Raw genomic sequence first — 15408 nt, forward strand, 5'->3', positions numbered from 1 at the left:
CAGAAGAGCATCAGAATAGTGCTACCTACTTAGGTATAATGTGGACTAGATACAGGCATATAGCCAGATGGCCTTTTGGGGTTCCTCACGTTCTAAAGTGTAAATAAAAAACTAGAAAATAACATTACCTTATCAGCACAAAATTGGATCTCCCTCTTTTATGCTATAAACTGTAAAAGAATGAGTTACTTCACTAAAAACCTACTACTTATGGTAGAATTCTCAATGTAATCTTTGAATATGTTGGGCTATACATTCTCACACTTTTTATATTTCATTCATTAATATTTTATAAGTCAGTGGAGAAGGATCTATCTGAAGTACACCTTTTACACTTATGGCATACTATAAAATGACTAAGGGATGTTGAGTTCCTCTTCCAGGATCATTTCACACAACTGATTGGAATGCAAAATAATTTGCATTTGCTTCAAATAGAGATCATTTTTCTATTAAATTCAGTTTTGCGAGTGTATAATATAAAACGAAAAAATATTGCACCAAGGCCATATCACAGGCTTTGAATTTTCTGATTATCATTGATTTAAAAGAAATAAATAATATGAATTTCACAGTTAACATTCATCGATAAAGTTTTTTTGGGTTTGGATCAGTTATAAATGGCCATGGTAATGTGCTAACATTTATTCCTTAACTATAATCTACTTTATTCAGCATGCTTATCATGTGCACTATTTTGACCAACTGTGTATTTATGACCTTGAGTAACCCTCCTGACTGGACAAAGAATGTAGAGTAAGTAGGAATAACTTCTTGGAATGAGAAATGCACACTCAAATTCTCTAGCAATCTCCTTGTGGCTATAGTCTGACTTACAGTTTCCACTTCTGTCTAAGAAAAAGTTATTTCCATAATATGAAAGAAGATAAGGGAAGTTCTTTGGGGGAGTTTTTCTTCTATGAGGTAAGTATTTTTCCAACGAACTCATGTTAGTATCTGTTTAAGAGAGATTATAAATTAGTATACACTTTCTGGTAAACTAAACCAATCATCTAGCCTAAAATTAAGTCTCAATCACAATTAATCATTTGAGATAAAATACAATGATCATTCGAGTAATTTGATGAATTAAATTATTTTATTCTAGTATATTGTTATTATTGTTATATTCAAATAGAACAGATTTGGGGTTTTAGCTCTAAATTAAGTAGATGTCTCAATTATTCATCCAAGATGTCTAAGTTATATTTAGGTATGTAGGTTATTTATGCACAACATGTGTGCTGAAACAGCTTAGATATGTTCTGTAAAAGAAATAAAATGTCCTTCGTAAAACTGTGTTCATAAAATAACAGGGCTTAAGGGGAAACATAATTGGAGACTAAACTTATGGAACTTTGTAACTAGTAAACAACATGAAAACAACAATAATCTCAATAAAAAGACACTTGCCCAGTTGAGTCTCTTCTGATACTTGTACCTAAAATCATAGCCATTGAGTTCTTTGCAGCCTCAGATCCTGGGCCTCTTCCTTTTTTCCTTGAAATGGAGACTGGGGATATTCATATGATATCATCAAAGTAAAATGCTTCATTCTGTATTTTAATACATGGAGAAAGGTCTAAGCACTTTAGTTGTTCAGGATATTAAACTGTGCCCCCGTGTTGCTCTAAAAGAAAACACTTGTGTGGATTTTCTGTATTCGTATCAATATCTTTTTATTACTGTTTTTGGAAGGGATTTTTCCATTTAGGTGTGAGAAAAAAAATGCCCTTCATTGTTTCAAAACATCAATATTTTGGGGAAAATCGGACATGAACTAACACAATTTCTGCATCATAACTATTCTTTTGTTTTCTTGTCAGTCACATATGAGGTTATTTGCATCAAAGAAACATACTTTTTAGTGAAACAGAAAGTGGCTAGATTATATAGGCTATTATATATAGCATACTATAATGATCAGATATTTGAATGGTTAAGTAAAAAAATGTAGTATACTCTTTTATTGCTATATTTGTAAAAGTAATGTACAGTAGGAATTAAGACAGTGTAGCAAATACTGCCACTTTTAGTTCTGTTTTTATAGATTTCTCTGATAATTTACTGTACCACTCTAAGGCATTATTTGTCAGTAATTTAACGTATTTTTTATTCTTTAAAAAAAAAACAGTAGCTTGAAAATGCTTCCTAGAAATTACTGTAGTAGAAAATCCAGCCCTCATATTGAGGAAGGCCATTTAACTTATAACTCTCATTTACTATACATGACTTTGGAGTTAACAAAACAGACATTCCTGTGTAAGACTATTCTGTATGTGATTTTCCCAACAGAAATTATTGAAACATTTAAATATGTATCAATTTTATTTATTTGTATAACACTATTAAAAGATAATTAAAGTAGGCAATTGGAGTTTGTGACTAACCTGGCCAACATTGTGAAACCCCATGTCTACTGAAAATACAAAAGATTAGCAGGGCATGGTGGCACGTGCCTGTAGTCCCAGCTACTCGGGAAGCTTAGACAGGAGAATTGCTTGAACCCAGGAGGTGGAGGTTGCAGTGATCCCAGATCACAGCACTGCAATCCAGCCTGGAAGAAAGAGCAAGACTGTCTCAAACAAACAAACAAAAAAGGCAATTAAATATGTAGACCTCTCTTTCTAAAGAAACAGTGTTAACTTAGAGATGATTATGCCTGTTATGAAGGCAGTCTTAGCTTTAGAAAGTTTTTGACTTGCATCATTCAGCTGGAAAACGGCACAGGTTTCCTGGTCAATTATCTTTAGTTACTTGAAAGCAAGCCAGAAGGAAAACATCAAAGTAGTAGTGGTTACTACCCCCAAACTAGGTTTCAGTGAACAAGAAGATAACTCAGTTCTGAGGTGAAAACTGAAGTCATTGTTAATTGAAACAGTCCCTGTACAAAGATGTGACATACACAAATGACTTAAGAACCACATTGCATAGTGAGGGGAGTATTACGTAAGGCAAGGCACTTCTATAGACCTCAAAGTTTCAGGAACAAAAACCTGTGATATGGACAGAATTGAAGGCATGTTTAGGAGCCTAGTGAGGGCATAGCCAAGAAAGATAAATGTCCCCTGATTCCCACTTACCTGCCCAACCTAGTTACTAATAAGCATTTTTGAATACCTATTCTGTGTAGAGCTCTGTCTCAATAAGCTCTAGGACTCTCTTGCATGGACAGCCTTGAACATTTCCCATACGTTCCAAATGTACCCAAATATTTTATTAATTTTCCAAAATCAAGAACGAAAATAGGGTCTTTAATCTTATTCCTAGTAACTTTACAGATAACACAGAATTGCCTCAGCATAAACCACAGGGCACTAACTGCTAATATAATAAACAGCACATACATGTGCTGTGTTTCTAGGCCTTTTAAAAGGCCAGCTATCTCTACAAACAGAAATACCATGGTGATTATGTGCGTTACACAACGATCCAAACTAAAACACAGTAAAGATAAGCTTTGTTGTAAAATATATCTCTCCCTAATAGCTACTTCATAATAAGTAAAGATAGCAAATATTACTTATGAGATCAATTGAATTGTTAGGGAGAGAAAAGGAAGGGAATGTACTTAAGAAAACTAGATTTGAAGATATCTGCATACATTATCCTTGATGTCTTTGTTCCTTCATATGAAAGAAATTTGTGCAGAAAACTTTTCAAAAATAATGATCCTAACATTTTTCATATATAAAATGCTGGTAGGCTGGAAAAGCTAATGAATTTAATGTGAGTAAATCAAATCTTTATGGCTTGGGTAAAGTACACTGAAAAATAAATTTAAATTGTACCTTTAAAGAACAAAGTGTTGAAAAACAAGTACTCAACTATTTTGGGGAGAACAAAATGAAAACAGCAATAAGTTATATTGTCAAGACTCAAAGAAAAGAGGACTAGAAATACATGACATTAAACAGCAGATAGAAAAGCCTTCCACCATTTTGGAGGCTGAAAATTGAATTTAAGCAAGGTTTAAATGATTTAGCCCAATTGTATGAAGACAGAAGCTGATGCAAGGTTGGATTTAAGAACTTTGTTGATCCCTGTGTTTTGGTAATTGTGCAAACACACACATATAAAATCTTAGTGAATTAAAACATTTCTTGTGATAATATATACACATATAGATGAACACATACCTATACAGCACACTGATGTGCGTGCACACACACACACACACACACACACACACGGTGGGGAGGGAGGAAGGGAGGAAGAGAGAAAGGGGGGGAAGTTTATAACTGCATGTTTCTTAAAAATTAAAAAAAAAGAAGTATGTTTTCTATGGTAGACATGTAAAATAGCCCCCAAAATGAGTCTACTCATTAAGAAACTTGAGTAAAATATTTTATTATTTAAGTAAATGAATCCAAGCTATGTTGCCTCTAAAGTTGTACTGTCCAATGAGGAAGCCACTAGCCATGTGTGGCTGCAGAACTTTGAAATCTGGCTAATCTTAATTGTTAAATTTTCATATTTTAGATATATTGGTTTAAATAAAATGTAGTATAAAAATGAAGTTTACTTGCTTCTTCTCATCTTTTCACTTGCTACTAGGAATTTGAATATTACATTTGTGGCTTGCATTACATTTCTGTCAGACACTGCTGCACTAGAAGGTCAAACTTGATGATTATCCATAAGATACATGAAACTATTATTCTAAAACCCAAATGATTAAACAAGACTAGATCCCTAGATAATATATTTTCTCCTCAGTTTAACCCTTTACTCAGGCTTGTAAGACTAATTAAACTAACAGATTCTTTGGTAAATAGAAATAAGGAACAATATTTTAATGAATTGAAAACCCACAAAAGCATAGGATTTGCTATGATTGAAAACATCTATTTTAACAGTTCAAACAAAATTGTTAATTTTGGCTTGAATGTTTTTCCTAGGTACACATTCACTGGAATCTATACCTTTGAGTCACTTATAAAAATCTTGGCAAGAGGGTTTTGCTTAGAAGATTTTACATTTCTTCGTGATCCATGGAACTGGCTGGATTTCAGTGTCATTGTGATGGCGTGAGTAATTTTGAAAATTTGATAAATGCAAAGGAATGAAAATAGTCATAGCACAAACCAGGTTGTTGTGACATATATTAAGTGTAGACCTTTCTTGTTAGCCAGATTAACTATATGCATTGTGTATTTTGAGAATACATATTAGAATACATATTGCAATGTAAATATATCTGGTAAATGATCAATAAATGGGATTATCTTTATGTCATGTAGTCTTTCTCTTCATCAAAATGAAGTTATTCATTGACTACAATTTAATAGCAACAACTGTACTTTGATTTGGTTTTGCAAACAAATGTGCTCATATTCATAAAAATTACATTGAAATAAATAACACAATTTTGTTTCTTAAAAGCAACCTTCAGCATATGGCACCCTGAGGTCTATAAAAAATCTATTTGTTAAACTCATGGGGCTTTATGTGCCAAACCCAGCATTAACTCCTTATTTAGTATAAATTTTGCCAAAACTATCAGTAACTCTGATTTAATTCTGCAGGTATGTAACAGAATTTGTAAACCTAGGCAATGTTTCAGCCCTTCGAACTTTCAGAGTCTTGAGAGCTCTGAAAACTATTTCTGTAATTCCAGGTAAGAAGAAACTGGTGTAAGGTAGTAGGCCCCTTATATCTCCAACTTTTCTTGTGTGTTATTGTGTTTGTGTGTGAATCCCCTATTACAGATATGTGACAGAGTTTGTGGACCTGGGCAATGTCTCAGCATTGAGAACATTCAGAGTTCTCCGAGCATTGAAAACAATTTCAGTCATTCCAGGTGAGAGCTAGGTTAAACACCGAGGCTGACTTTAAGTTTGAAATCAATTCATAATGATTTATATCATTAGCCTTGCTGCTTATTATTGCAGTTCATCCCGTTCAATAATGCCAAATGATGTTCCAATGTCAATTTAGTTTCTAAAATTTTAGAAACCACATGCTTATTTATAAAATCAGCCTTTGAGTTTAACAGAAAATTGCATGAGATATCTACAAAACATGCTAATTTTGGCCTCTTGCTTTCTCTCCCTCTTTTTTTTTCTTTTTCGCTACCATGGCTTTACTAACTGATTTGGATTTTACCATTCACTGCAGATGTAGTTCAAAAATGGATCTCCTTTGACAAAGGAGAAAAAATTATTATTGAAGAGCATGCATATGGCATAAGACTTATCTTAAAATTCTTTTCTCCTTTGAATTACTACTGCTTGAGGTTAAAGAATGGATTGGTGGAAAATAGCTTCATGAAACACAACATCTGAAATAAAAAATAACTCCAAGATTTTCTGTACGTTTGTTCATCATGTAAAACTACGCAAACAAAACTTCCTGACTGAATAGTTAAACCTTCATATTGAATTTCTAGAAAACACACTGTTCATGTGTAAAATCTGCTCTTCATCTATTTCCCAAATCATCAAGCTATCCATACAGCTTTGGAGTCTAAATAGCCAAGCAATCATTTATGAGGGAAAGAGAATGTGTGTGACTATTAAGAAATCATGGTTTCTAGCACTTTTCCTCAGGTGACCTATAGTTCTCTCTCTTCAGGTTTAAAGACCATCGTAGGGGCCCTGATCCAGTCAGTGAAGAAGCTTTCTGACGTCATGATCCTGACTGTGTTCTGTCTGAGCGTGTTTGCTCTCATTGGGCTGCAGCTGTTCATGGGCAACCTGAGGAATAAATGTTTGCAGTGGCCTCCAAGCGATTCTGCTTTTGAAATCAACACCACTTCCTACTTCAATGGCACAATGGATTCAAATGGGACATTTGTTAATGTAACAATGAGCACATTTAACTGGAAGGATTACATTGGAGATGACAGTAAGAAGTATTGCCACATTATGTTAACCTTAGCGTTGCTGAATGAGTTTTCAACTATAAATAGTTGAGACTGTGGGTGTACAGCGACCTTTGTAAATAACTGAGATGGTCAAACTCTGATTTATTCCTAATATGAATAGCATTAATATGAAATAAAATGGTTTTCTTTTGTATCAACAGGTCACTTTTATGTTTTGGATGGGCAAAAGGACCCATTACTCTGTGGAAATGGCTCAGATGCAGGGTAAGAAATATATATATATCATATAGAACTCTTTGTGAGGAAAAAAGTAGATAGGAAAACATCTACATGGTTACACGTGTAGCTTTACATGTATGCAAGAAAGAGTGGCACTGCCTACCTAGGAAGTGCCTTGTCTGCCTTACTGGGTTGCCACTGGTCCTTAACTCACAGCCATAAAAATCATCCCTTTGTGAAGACCTTTCCCCAGAACTTCACAGTTAAGATGTTCTTAAATTAATGCTCCAATGTGTGAAGGCCCAGAGTCTGTCTTTGCTGTAAACCCATCAGAGCTGTTTAGGAAACACAGGAAGGAACATGAGATGGGCACCTTTATGTTGGTGTATATATGTATCAATGGGATGAGTTTTGTTGTGACTGGAAAAGATCCAGCATACAATATGGTCTTCAGGTTGCAAGCACACTTGGGGAAATGCTTAGAAATACTTAAGTATTCTTGAAAGGGCATGAATCTCTGTATACAAAGAAACGAGGGGTCCATGTATTCCAAAGGCATGTCCAAGTTTGAGTTGACATAATGAATAGTTCTTTTCGGTCACATTTTACAATAAGAGATGCTGTGATATCTTAGTCATGGTGTTAGTCTCTAACCCTTAAATATAAGTTAATTTTAACTCAAAATAGAGAATTTTTTAAAAGCCCAGAGATAGCAATAGTAGTGACTCTTAGGCCATGGAACTTAAATATATTTTGATTCACCCTTTATAAAGGGAAACTGGTATAGCCATAAAAATCTAAGAGTGTTAATGAAAATGTATGCTAGTCATATAAATAGAACTTTGGGGATTTTTTGTTTTCCTGACAGGTTTCCTACCCTTTATTATGTGAATGTGGTGGGGAAGAGCATAGGTTCTAGAGTTCATGTACACCTGGGTTCAAATCCTAACTCCACTATTTGTGAGCTCTTTGACCTTGGTAAAGTGTCCTAAGCTCTCTCTGTACCTTAATTTACTCATCTTTAAAATGGGGAGAGTAATACTCTGTCCCTTTAACAGTTGTGATGACTAATTGTTTAATACACATAAAGTATTTGAACTAACACATGGACAATTGTAAGAATTTATTATATGTACCAGCCTGGGCAACAAAGCTAGACCCTGTCTCCACAAAAGAAAAAAAAATAAAGAAGAAGGAGAAGAGGAAGAGAAAGAAGAAGAAAAGAAAAACCTAGCCAGGCATTGTGATGCACACATGTAGTCCTAACTACTCAGGGGGCTGAAGTAGGAGGATTGCTTGAGCCCAGGAATTCCAAACTGCAATGAGCTATAATCACTCCACTGCACTCCAGCCTGGGCAACAGGCTGTCTCTGAAAAATGGCCCGGTGTGGTGGCTCACTCCTGTAATCTCAGCACTTTGGGAGGCCGAAGCAGGCAGATCACTAGAGGCTAGGAGTTCTAGACCAGCCAGGCCAACATGGTGAAACCCTGTCTCAACTACAAAATACAAAAATTAGCTGGGGTGTGGTGACGCATGCCTGTAATCTCAGCTACTCTGGAGGCTGAGGCACAATAATCTCAAACCCGAAAGGTGGAAGTTGTAGTGAGCCGAGATCGCACCACTGCACTCCAGCCTGGATGACAAAGCGAGACCCTATCCCCAAAAATTTTTTTTATAAATAAAAATAACAAACACACTATCTAAAAAAAAGAAAAGAAAAAAATTTATCGCATTGCATGTTAACTATTATTTATTATGATGACGACTAACATACAAGCCCAGATAAAATTTGGGATAAAGTTGGTTACTGCATACTTTATTCCAGCTAAACCATAATAATCTGTTCCCTTTAATGAATACTTATTATGGCTTAAGTAACTTACATCAGCAGTCCCCAGCCTTTGTGGCACTAGCGACTGTTTTGTGGAAAACAATTTTTCTACGGGCCAAGGATGGTAGTGGGGAATGATTTCAGGATGATTCAAGCACGTTATATTTATTGTGTATTTTATTCTTTATTTCTATTAGTATTATTATGTTGTAATATATAATGAAATAATTGTACAACATAATGTAGAATCAGTGGGACCCTGATCGCAAATGATTCATCTGCCTCAGCCTCTGAATGTGCTGGGATTACGTGAGCCACTGCGCCCAGCCGTTGGTGATAAGTTTTAAATACAAAACCATTTTGTATTTAAGTGGCACATTCCATTAAAGAAATAAATGATTTATATTTTGTTAAAATCAAAAAGCTCTTCTCTACAAACACATTCTTAAGATAATGAAAAGACAAGCCACCAACTGGGAGGCAATATTTGCAAAACATATATCTGGATTAAAAAACAAAAACAAAAAACTGGGGCCAGGAGCAGTAGCTCATGCCTGTAATCCAGCACCTTGGGAAGCTGAGGGGGGAAGATCAATTGAACCCAAGTTTGAGACTGGCCTGGGCAGCATAAGGAGACACTGTTTCTACAAAAAGTAAAAATAAAGAAGTTAGCCAGGTGTGGTGTAGCGTTCCTGTGGTACCAGCTAGTCAGCAGGCTGAGGCAGGAGGATTAAGTGAGCCTAGGAGGTTGAGGCTGTAGTGAGCCATGATCAGGCCACTGCACTATAGGCTGGTCAACAAAGTCATACTCTGTCTCAAAACAAAACAAAACAACAAACCAGTGTCCAGATTATATAAAGAACTCTAAACACTCAACAACAGGAAGACAAATGGCCCAATTTAAAACTGGCAAAAGATCTGAACAGATACCCCACACAACTACATACTACAGTTGACTATTAAGGAAGTAAAAAGGTGCTCACCATTATTTGTCATTAGGGAATTGCAAACTAAACAACAATGAGTTACCACTGTACTTCTATTAGAACAACTGAAAAACATATCTGGCAATACCGACTTCCGATGAGGATGCAGAACAACAGGAACTCTTGCTCATTGCTGGTGGGAATGCAAATGTAGACAACTGCTGTGCAAGGCAGTTTGGCAGTTTCTTATAAAACAAACATAGTCTTACCATATGATCCAACAACTGCACTACTAGGTAGTTCACTGACCAATTTGAAAACTTATGTCTACACTAAGAAACCTGCATGTGAATATTTATAGCGGCTGTATTCATAATGATCCAAAACTGGAAGCAACCAAAGATGTACTTCAGTAGTTTTATAGATAAATAGTTATGACGATATACTAAAATATTACTTAGTGGTTAAAAATAAATGAGCTATGATGATGATATAAACAGATATTGATTAATGTTAAATGCATATTTCTAAGTGAGAAAAAGCCAACCTCAAAAAGCTACATACTGTATGATTTCAATTACTTGACATTCTAGAAAAGACAAAACAATAGAGATGATAAGAACATCAGTGTTTGCCAGGGGTTCATGATGAGGGATTATCTAGGTGAAGCAAAGGGGATTTTTTTTTCTAGGGTGAGAACCTATTCTCTAAGACTCTATAATGGTGAATATGAAACATAATGCATCTGTTAAAACTCATAGATCTTTATAGCACAAAGAGTGAATCTTAATGATACAAATTTAAATTTTTTTTGTGTATGTGTGAGGTTTGGGGATCCCAGAAAGAAATAGAGAATCTGACAAAAATATATAAATGTATTGCAATATATGAAACAACCTCACTGAAGGAGGTGGAGTAATAACATGCAAGCCTAAGTAACTTTGGGAATGAGTGGAGTCTGTAAGACTAAATGTAAAAGGAACAATACTCTAGTTGATAAAGTTGTTTCCAATGGTAGTATAGATTAACAATCCTGAAACCACTGTGCATGTGTACCAGTATTGAGCAATTATATGCATATATATCTCTTCGTTCTGTCAGCTGAGAGGGCCTAGAAGCAATGACACCCCAGTAGCAATAAACACAGCTATCACCCAGATCTTGGTTTCTAATATCATTTTCCAATAAAAAGAACTAGGGCTCTTTTCTAGGACTGGGGCAAAAAATATACAAGATGAGTCTGGAGCATCTGATAGTGCCTAAAAGTAAGGAAGTGTTAAAAATAAAAAAAAAAACACAACCCACAACTATGGGGTATGTCAAACTGTTAAAGGTGTCAATTGAGTTTCCAATGGCCAAAGATGAAGCAATTTGAGCAAGAAAATAAATGAAATGTCATTGAATTATAACCCAAAATATAAAATGAATATCCATGACTACATGTTAATTGAAATGATTGAATACATAAGTAAATTATGAATAATGGACAAGTATCCTATGCAGAATAATTTCAAATAATTTTGTACATACTTAAGATTGTAAGTACAAATAAGTATGTACAATTTTCTTGTACATACTTAAGATCATAACTGCGGTTTCTTTAAATGTGATCTGTACACAGTGACTTTATTCCAAAGAGTATGTATGGAAAAGGAAGAAAAGGGAATACAAATACTAACAAACACTAGCTCAAGATAGATGATGAAAATTAACATTAACAGCAATAAGTATGTACACTTGGCATGATGTGATGTGATGATAATGATATTTTACCTTTGTAGTCTTCCACCCAAAAATCCATAACCTCAATATAATCATGAGGCAAACATTAGACAAATCCCAATTGAAAGGCATTCTACCAAATATCTGACTAATAATCCTCAAAATTGTTATGATCATCAAAAACAAGGAAATTCTGAGAGGTTGTCACAGCCAAAAGGAACCTAAAAAGACATAAACACTAAATGTAATGTGTATCCTGAATCAGATCCTGGAACAAAAAAAGGACATTAAGAAAAAAACAGGGTATCTGAATAAAATAGTAACTTTAGGTAATAATAATGTATTAAGGCTGGGTGCAGTGGCTCACACCTGTAATCCCAGTACATTAGAAGGCTGAGACAGGAGATTGCTTGAGCACAGAAGTTTGAGACCAGCCTGGGCAGCATAGAAAGATCCCACCTCAATTAAATAATAACAATGTATCAATACTAAATGGCACGGAATGTACAAGCTCTGTACTATCTTTATACTTTTTCTGTAAATCAAAATTTATTCTAAAGTGTCATATTTTAGAAAATTCTACAAAACCGGCTAATGAAATAATTGATTTCCCACTCTCTGGCTGTTTTCTGGCTTTTTATTTTTAATTATTTTTTCTTGCCACTTTGTGAAGAATAGAAAAATGGTTATCTGAGCCAAACGTATTTGGTTGCTCTCTGCCATTCTAAATGTCTGTAAATCTTTCTTTGTATCTAAACTTTCTATTGGTTTTCCTAGTGAATTTCATCTGCTAAGTTTCACAGTGAGCAATCACCTAAAATGATCTGGAAAGGAAAGCAAGACAATTCATCACAGATAGCAAATTTGGGTTTTGAAAATTTCTATAAGTCAAATCAATTGAAATTGCTGTAATTTCTATACTGACCCTACTTCCATTTCTCTCTCTTATAGCCAGTGTCCAGAAGGATACATCTGTGTGAAGGCTGGTCGAAACCCCAACTATGGCTACACAAGCTTTGACACCTTTAGCTGGGCTTTCCTGTCTCTATTTCGACTCATGACTCAAGACTACTGGGAGAATCTTTACCAGTTGGTAAGGTCCAAATGAACATGCATAACATTTATTGTTATAAACATATATGAAATGAAAAGCATAGGCCAGGTGTGGTGGCTCATGCCTGTAATCCCAGCACTTTGGGAGGCAAAGGTGGGTGGATCACTTGAGTCCAGGAGTTCAAGACCAGCCTGAGCAACATAGCAAAACCCCATCTCTACCAAAATACGAATATTTGCTGGGTGTGGTGGCGTGCACCTGTAGTCCCAGCTACATGGTGGGCTGAAGTGGGAGGATCACCCAAGCCCAGAAGCCAGAGGTTGCAGTGAGTTGAGATCATACCACTGCACTCCAGTCTGGATGACTGAATAAGACCCCATCTCAAAAAACAAAAAAAAAGAAAGAAAGGCAAAGGAAAGGAGAGGAGAGGAGAGGAGAAAAGAAAGGAGAGGAGAGGAGAGGAAGAGGAGAGAAAGGAAAGGAAAGGGAGAGAAAGGGAAAGAAGGGAAAGAAAGGGAAGGGAAAGAAAAGGAAAGGAAAGAAAAGGGGAGGGAAAGGAAGGGAAGGGAAAGGAAAAGGACGGGAAAGGAAGAGAAGGGAGGGAAGAGAAGGGAGGGAAGAAGGGAAGGAAGGGGAAAGGAAGGGAGGGGAGGGGAGGGGAAGGGAAGAGGATGGAAGGAAGGGAGGGGAAGGGAGGGGAGAGGAGAGGAAAGGAACCTTCTTATAACACTCTGGAATACAGAGAAGTGTCCAGCATAAAGCAAGTGTTCAGGGAATCCTAATTTATCATTGAGTCAGTACCTATACATGTACACTGAGAACTTTTTTTTTTTTTTTTTTTTTTTTTGAGACGGAGTCTCGCTCGTTACCCAGGCTGGAGTGCAATGGCGCGATCTCGGCTCACCGCAACCTCCGCCTCCTGGGTTCAGGCAATTCTCCTGCCTCAGCCTCCTGAGTAGCTGGGATTACAGGCACGCGCCACCGTGCCCAGCTAATTTTTTGTATTAGTAGAGACGGGGTTTCACCATGTTGACCAGGATGGTCTCGATCTCTTGACCTCGTGATCCACCCGCCTCGGCCTCCCAAAGTGCTGGGATTACAGGCTTGAGCCACCGCGCCCGGCCACTGAGAACTTTTTATGTGAAAGGCATTCTTCTAGAACTATGGGGATGCAAGGAATGTTCACGACTCTGAGGAGCTGATAATCCAGTTGTGGGTATATAAACAACACATTAAAACATTTTAAAAATCAATGATCTTGATGTGAAAATTTCAAATTAAAGCTCTAGCTATTAACGGAGGCTAGAAGAGGAGGGAAGCAAAAGTCACCTCTAAATAGTATAGAAAAAGTCATCTCTACTTGGTATATAGTCGACCATCTCTAGATGGTAGACTGCAATGTAAGTGGAATCCCACTGAAAGGATTTAAAGGTTCAGTGCTCTCACTTGTCATATTGTTGCTCTGCATATGAACTCTAATAAAAGCATTATGGTGGGCCTCACATACGAATTTAAAATGTATTTATATCAAACGAGATTGCAGTCAAGCCTCAAAGAATCTGATTATTATTTGTGTGTGTTAAGAATATTAATACCAACAAATTATTGATTAAAATGAACTAGATGCTAATAGCTAATCAGTCTACTGACTGACTAATGGTAATCAGATATTTATTTGGAGACATTATATTAAAACACTGATGGAATTATCCCCCATTTCCCCTAGACGTTACGTGCTGCTGGAAAAACGTACATGATATTTTTTGTGCTGGTCATTTTCTTGGGCTCATTTTATTTGGTGAATTTAATCCTGGCTGTGGTGGCCATGGCCTATGAGGAACAGAATCAGGCCACTCTGGAAGAAGCAGAACAAAAAGAGGCCGAATTTCAGCAGATGCTCGAACAGCTTAAGAAGCAACAGGAAGAAGCTCAGGTACTGAGTGATAAAAGCAAAAATTTATTATTATTATTAGTAGTAGTTTCTAAGTAGAAATAGTGTCGTACTATACAGGGTAGATTAGAACTGGCTTTTCATTTTATATATAGGCATTGTCATTAGAAAAAGAAAAACATTCAAATCTGAACTAGTTTCTGAAGTTGGAGCCAAATAAACTTTTTAGACACTGTATCTAAAGAAATCAGCTAGTGGATAGAAAATACATTAGGGATAAGGTTTACAATTCCATGGAATTGTCTTATGGAACCTAAGAGGGGAATTTAATTTTTTATTTAATTTAGTAAAGAAATAAAACTGATATTTCTAATTATTAGTGATTCACCCTAATTATGACATTTGAGATTTTGTTCTAAAGTTAATTGATTTTAATGGTTGACCAGGAGACTTTATATGTACCTATGCTTAACAATTCTTAGAGATTTCTGTAGGAAAAAAAATGTTTGCTATAGCCTATATCAGGATATCAGGAAGATATCTAAAGTTAGATGTCAAGTTAAGATTTTTATTAACATGAAAGGATGTTTGGGCTAGGGGTATAGTGAATGGGGAATTAATGTGTTGAGGAGAAGAGACAGAAACAGAGTACTGTATTAAAACACAGAAAAAAATCCATATACTGAAAGGTGAAGACTCTTGCAAAGACACAGTAAAAGTCCGATTCATGACAGTTGGAATTATAATTTCTCAATATCTTTGCCAACATTTGGTATGGCCAGTTTTTCTGATTTTAGCCATTCTAATAAGTGTCTCATTGCTGTTTTTATTTTTGTTTTCCTAATTACTAGTGATGAGCATCTTTTTCTGTTCTTATTTTCCATCTGTATGGCTTCTTTTATGAAGTGGTTGTTCAAATCTTTAACCCCTCATTT

The 15408-nt window shown here is 35.8% G+C and overlaps 1 protein-coding gene across 6 annotated transcripts in view; it reads left to right on the forward strand.

Annotated features, from left to right (window-relative positions):
• The window catches only part of LOC105708927 (sodium channel protein type 3 subunit alpha), a 111730-nt gene that overhangs the window by 33979 nt on the left and 62343 nt on the right, over nucleotides 1–15408 (forward strand). For 2 of the 6 annotated variants that reach the window (XM_064382656.1, XM_064382658.1), the window contains exons 1-7: nucleotides 605–756; nucleotides 4902–5030; nucleotides 5712–5803; nucleotides 6577–6849; nucleotides 7030–7093; nucleotides 12480–12621; nucleotides 14309–14515. In XM_064382656.1, the coding sequence (XP_064238726.1) occupies nucleotides 677–756; nucleotides 4902–5030; nucleotides 5712–5803; nucleotides 6577–6849; nucleotides 7030–7093; nucleotides 12480–12621; nucleotides 14309–14515 (987 nt within the window). In that variant the 5' untranslated portion in view covers nucleotides 605–676. Of the gene's footprint in view, nucleotides 1–604; nucleotides 757–4901; nucleotides 5031–5528; nucleotides 5621–5711; nucleotides 5804–6576; nucleotides 6850–7029; nucleotides 7094–12479; nucleotides 12622–14308; nucleotides 14516–15408 lie in introns of those variants that run through there. The other 4 variants (XM_012440661.2, XM_064382657.1, XM_064382660.1 and 1 more) reach the window with 4 other exon arrangements.

This window comes from Aotus nancymaae, unplaced genomic scaffold (genome assembly GCF_030222135.1).
Source record: "Aotus nancymaae isolate 86718 unplaced genomic scaffold, 86718_ANA_hifiasm-v0.15.2.pri h1tg000029l, whole genome shotgun sequence".
In the NCBI taxonomy this organism is placed as follows: Eukaryota; Metazoa; Chordata; class Mammalia; order Primates; family Aotidae; genus Aotus; species Aotus nancymaae.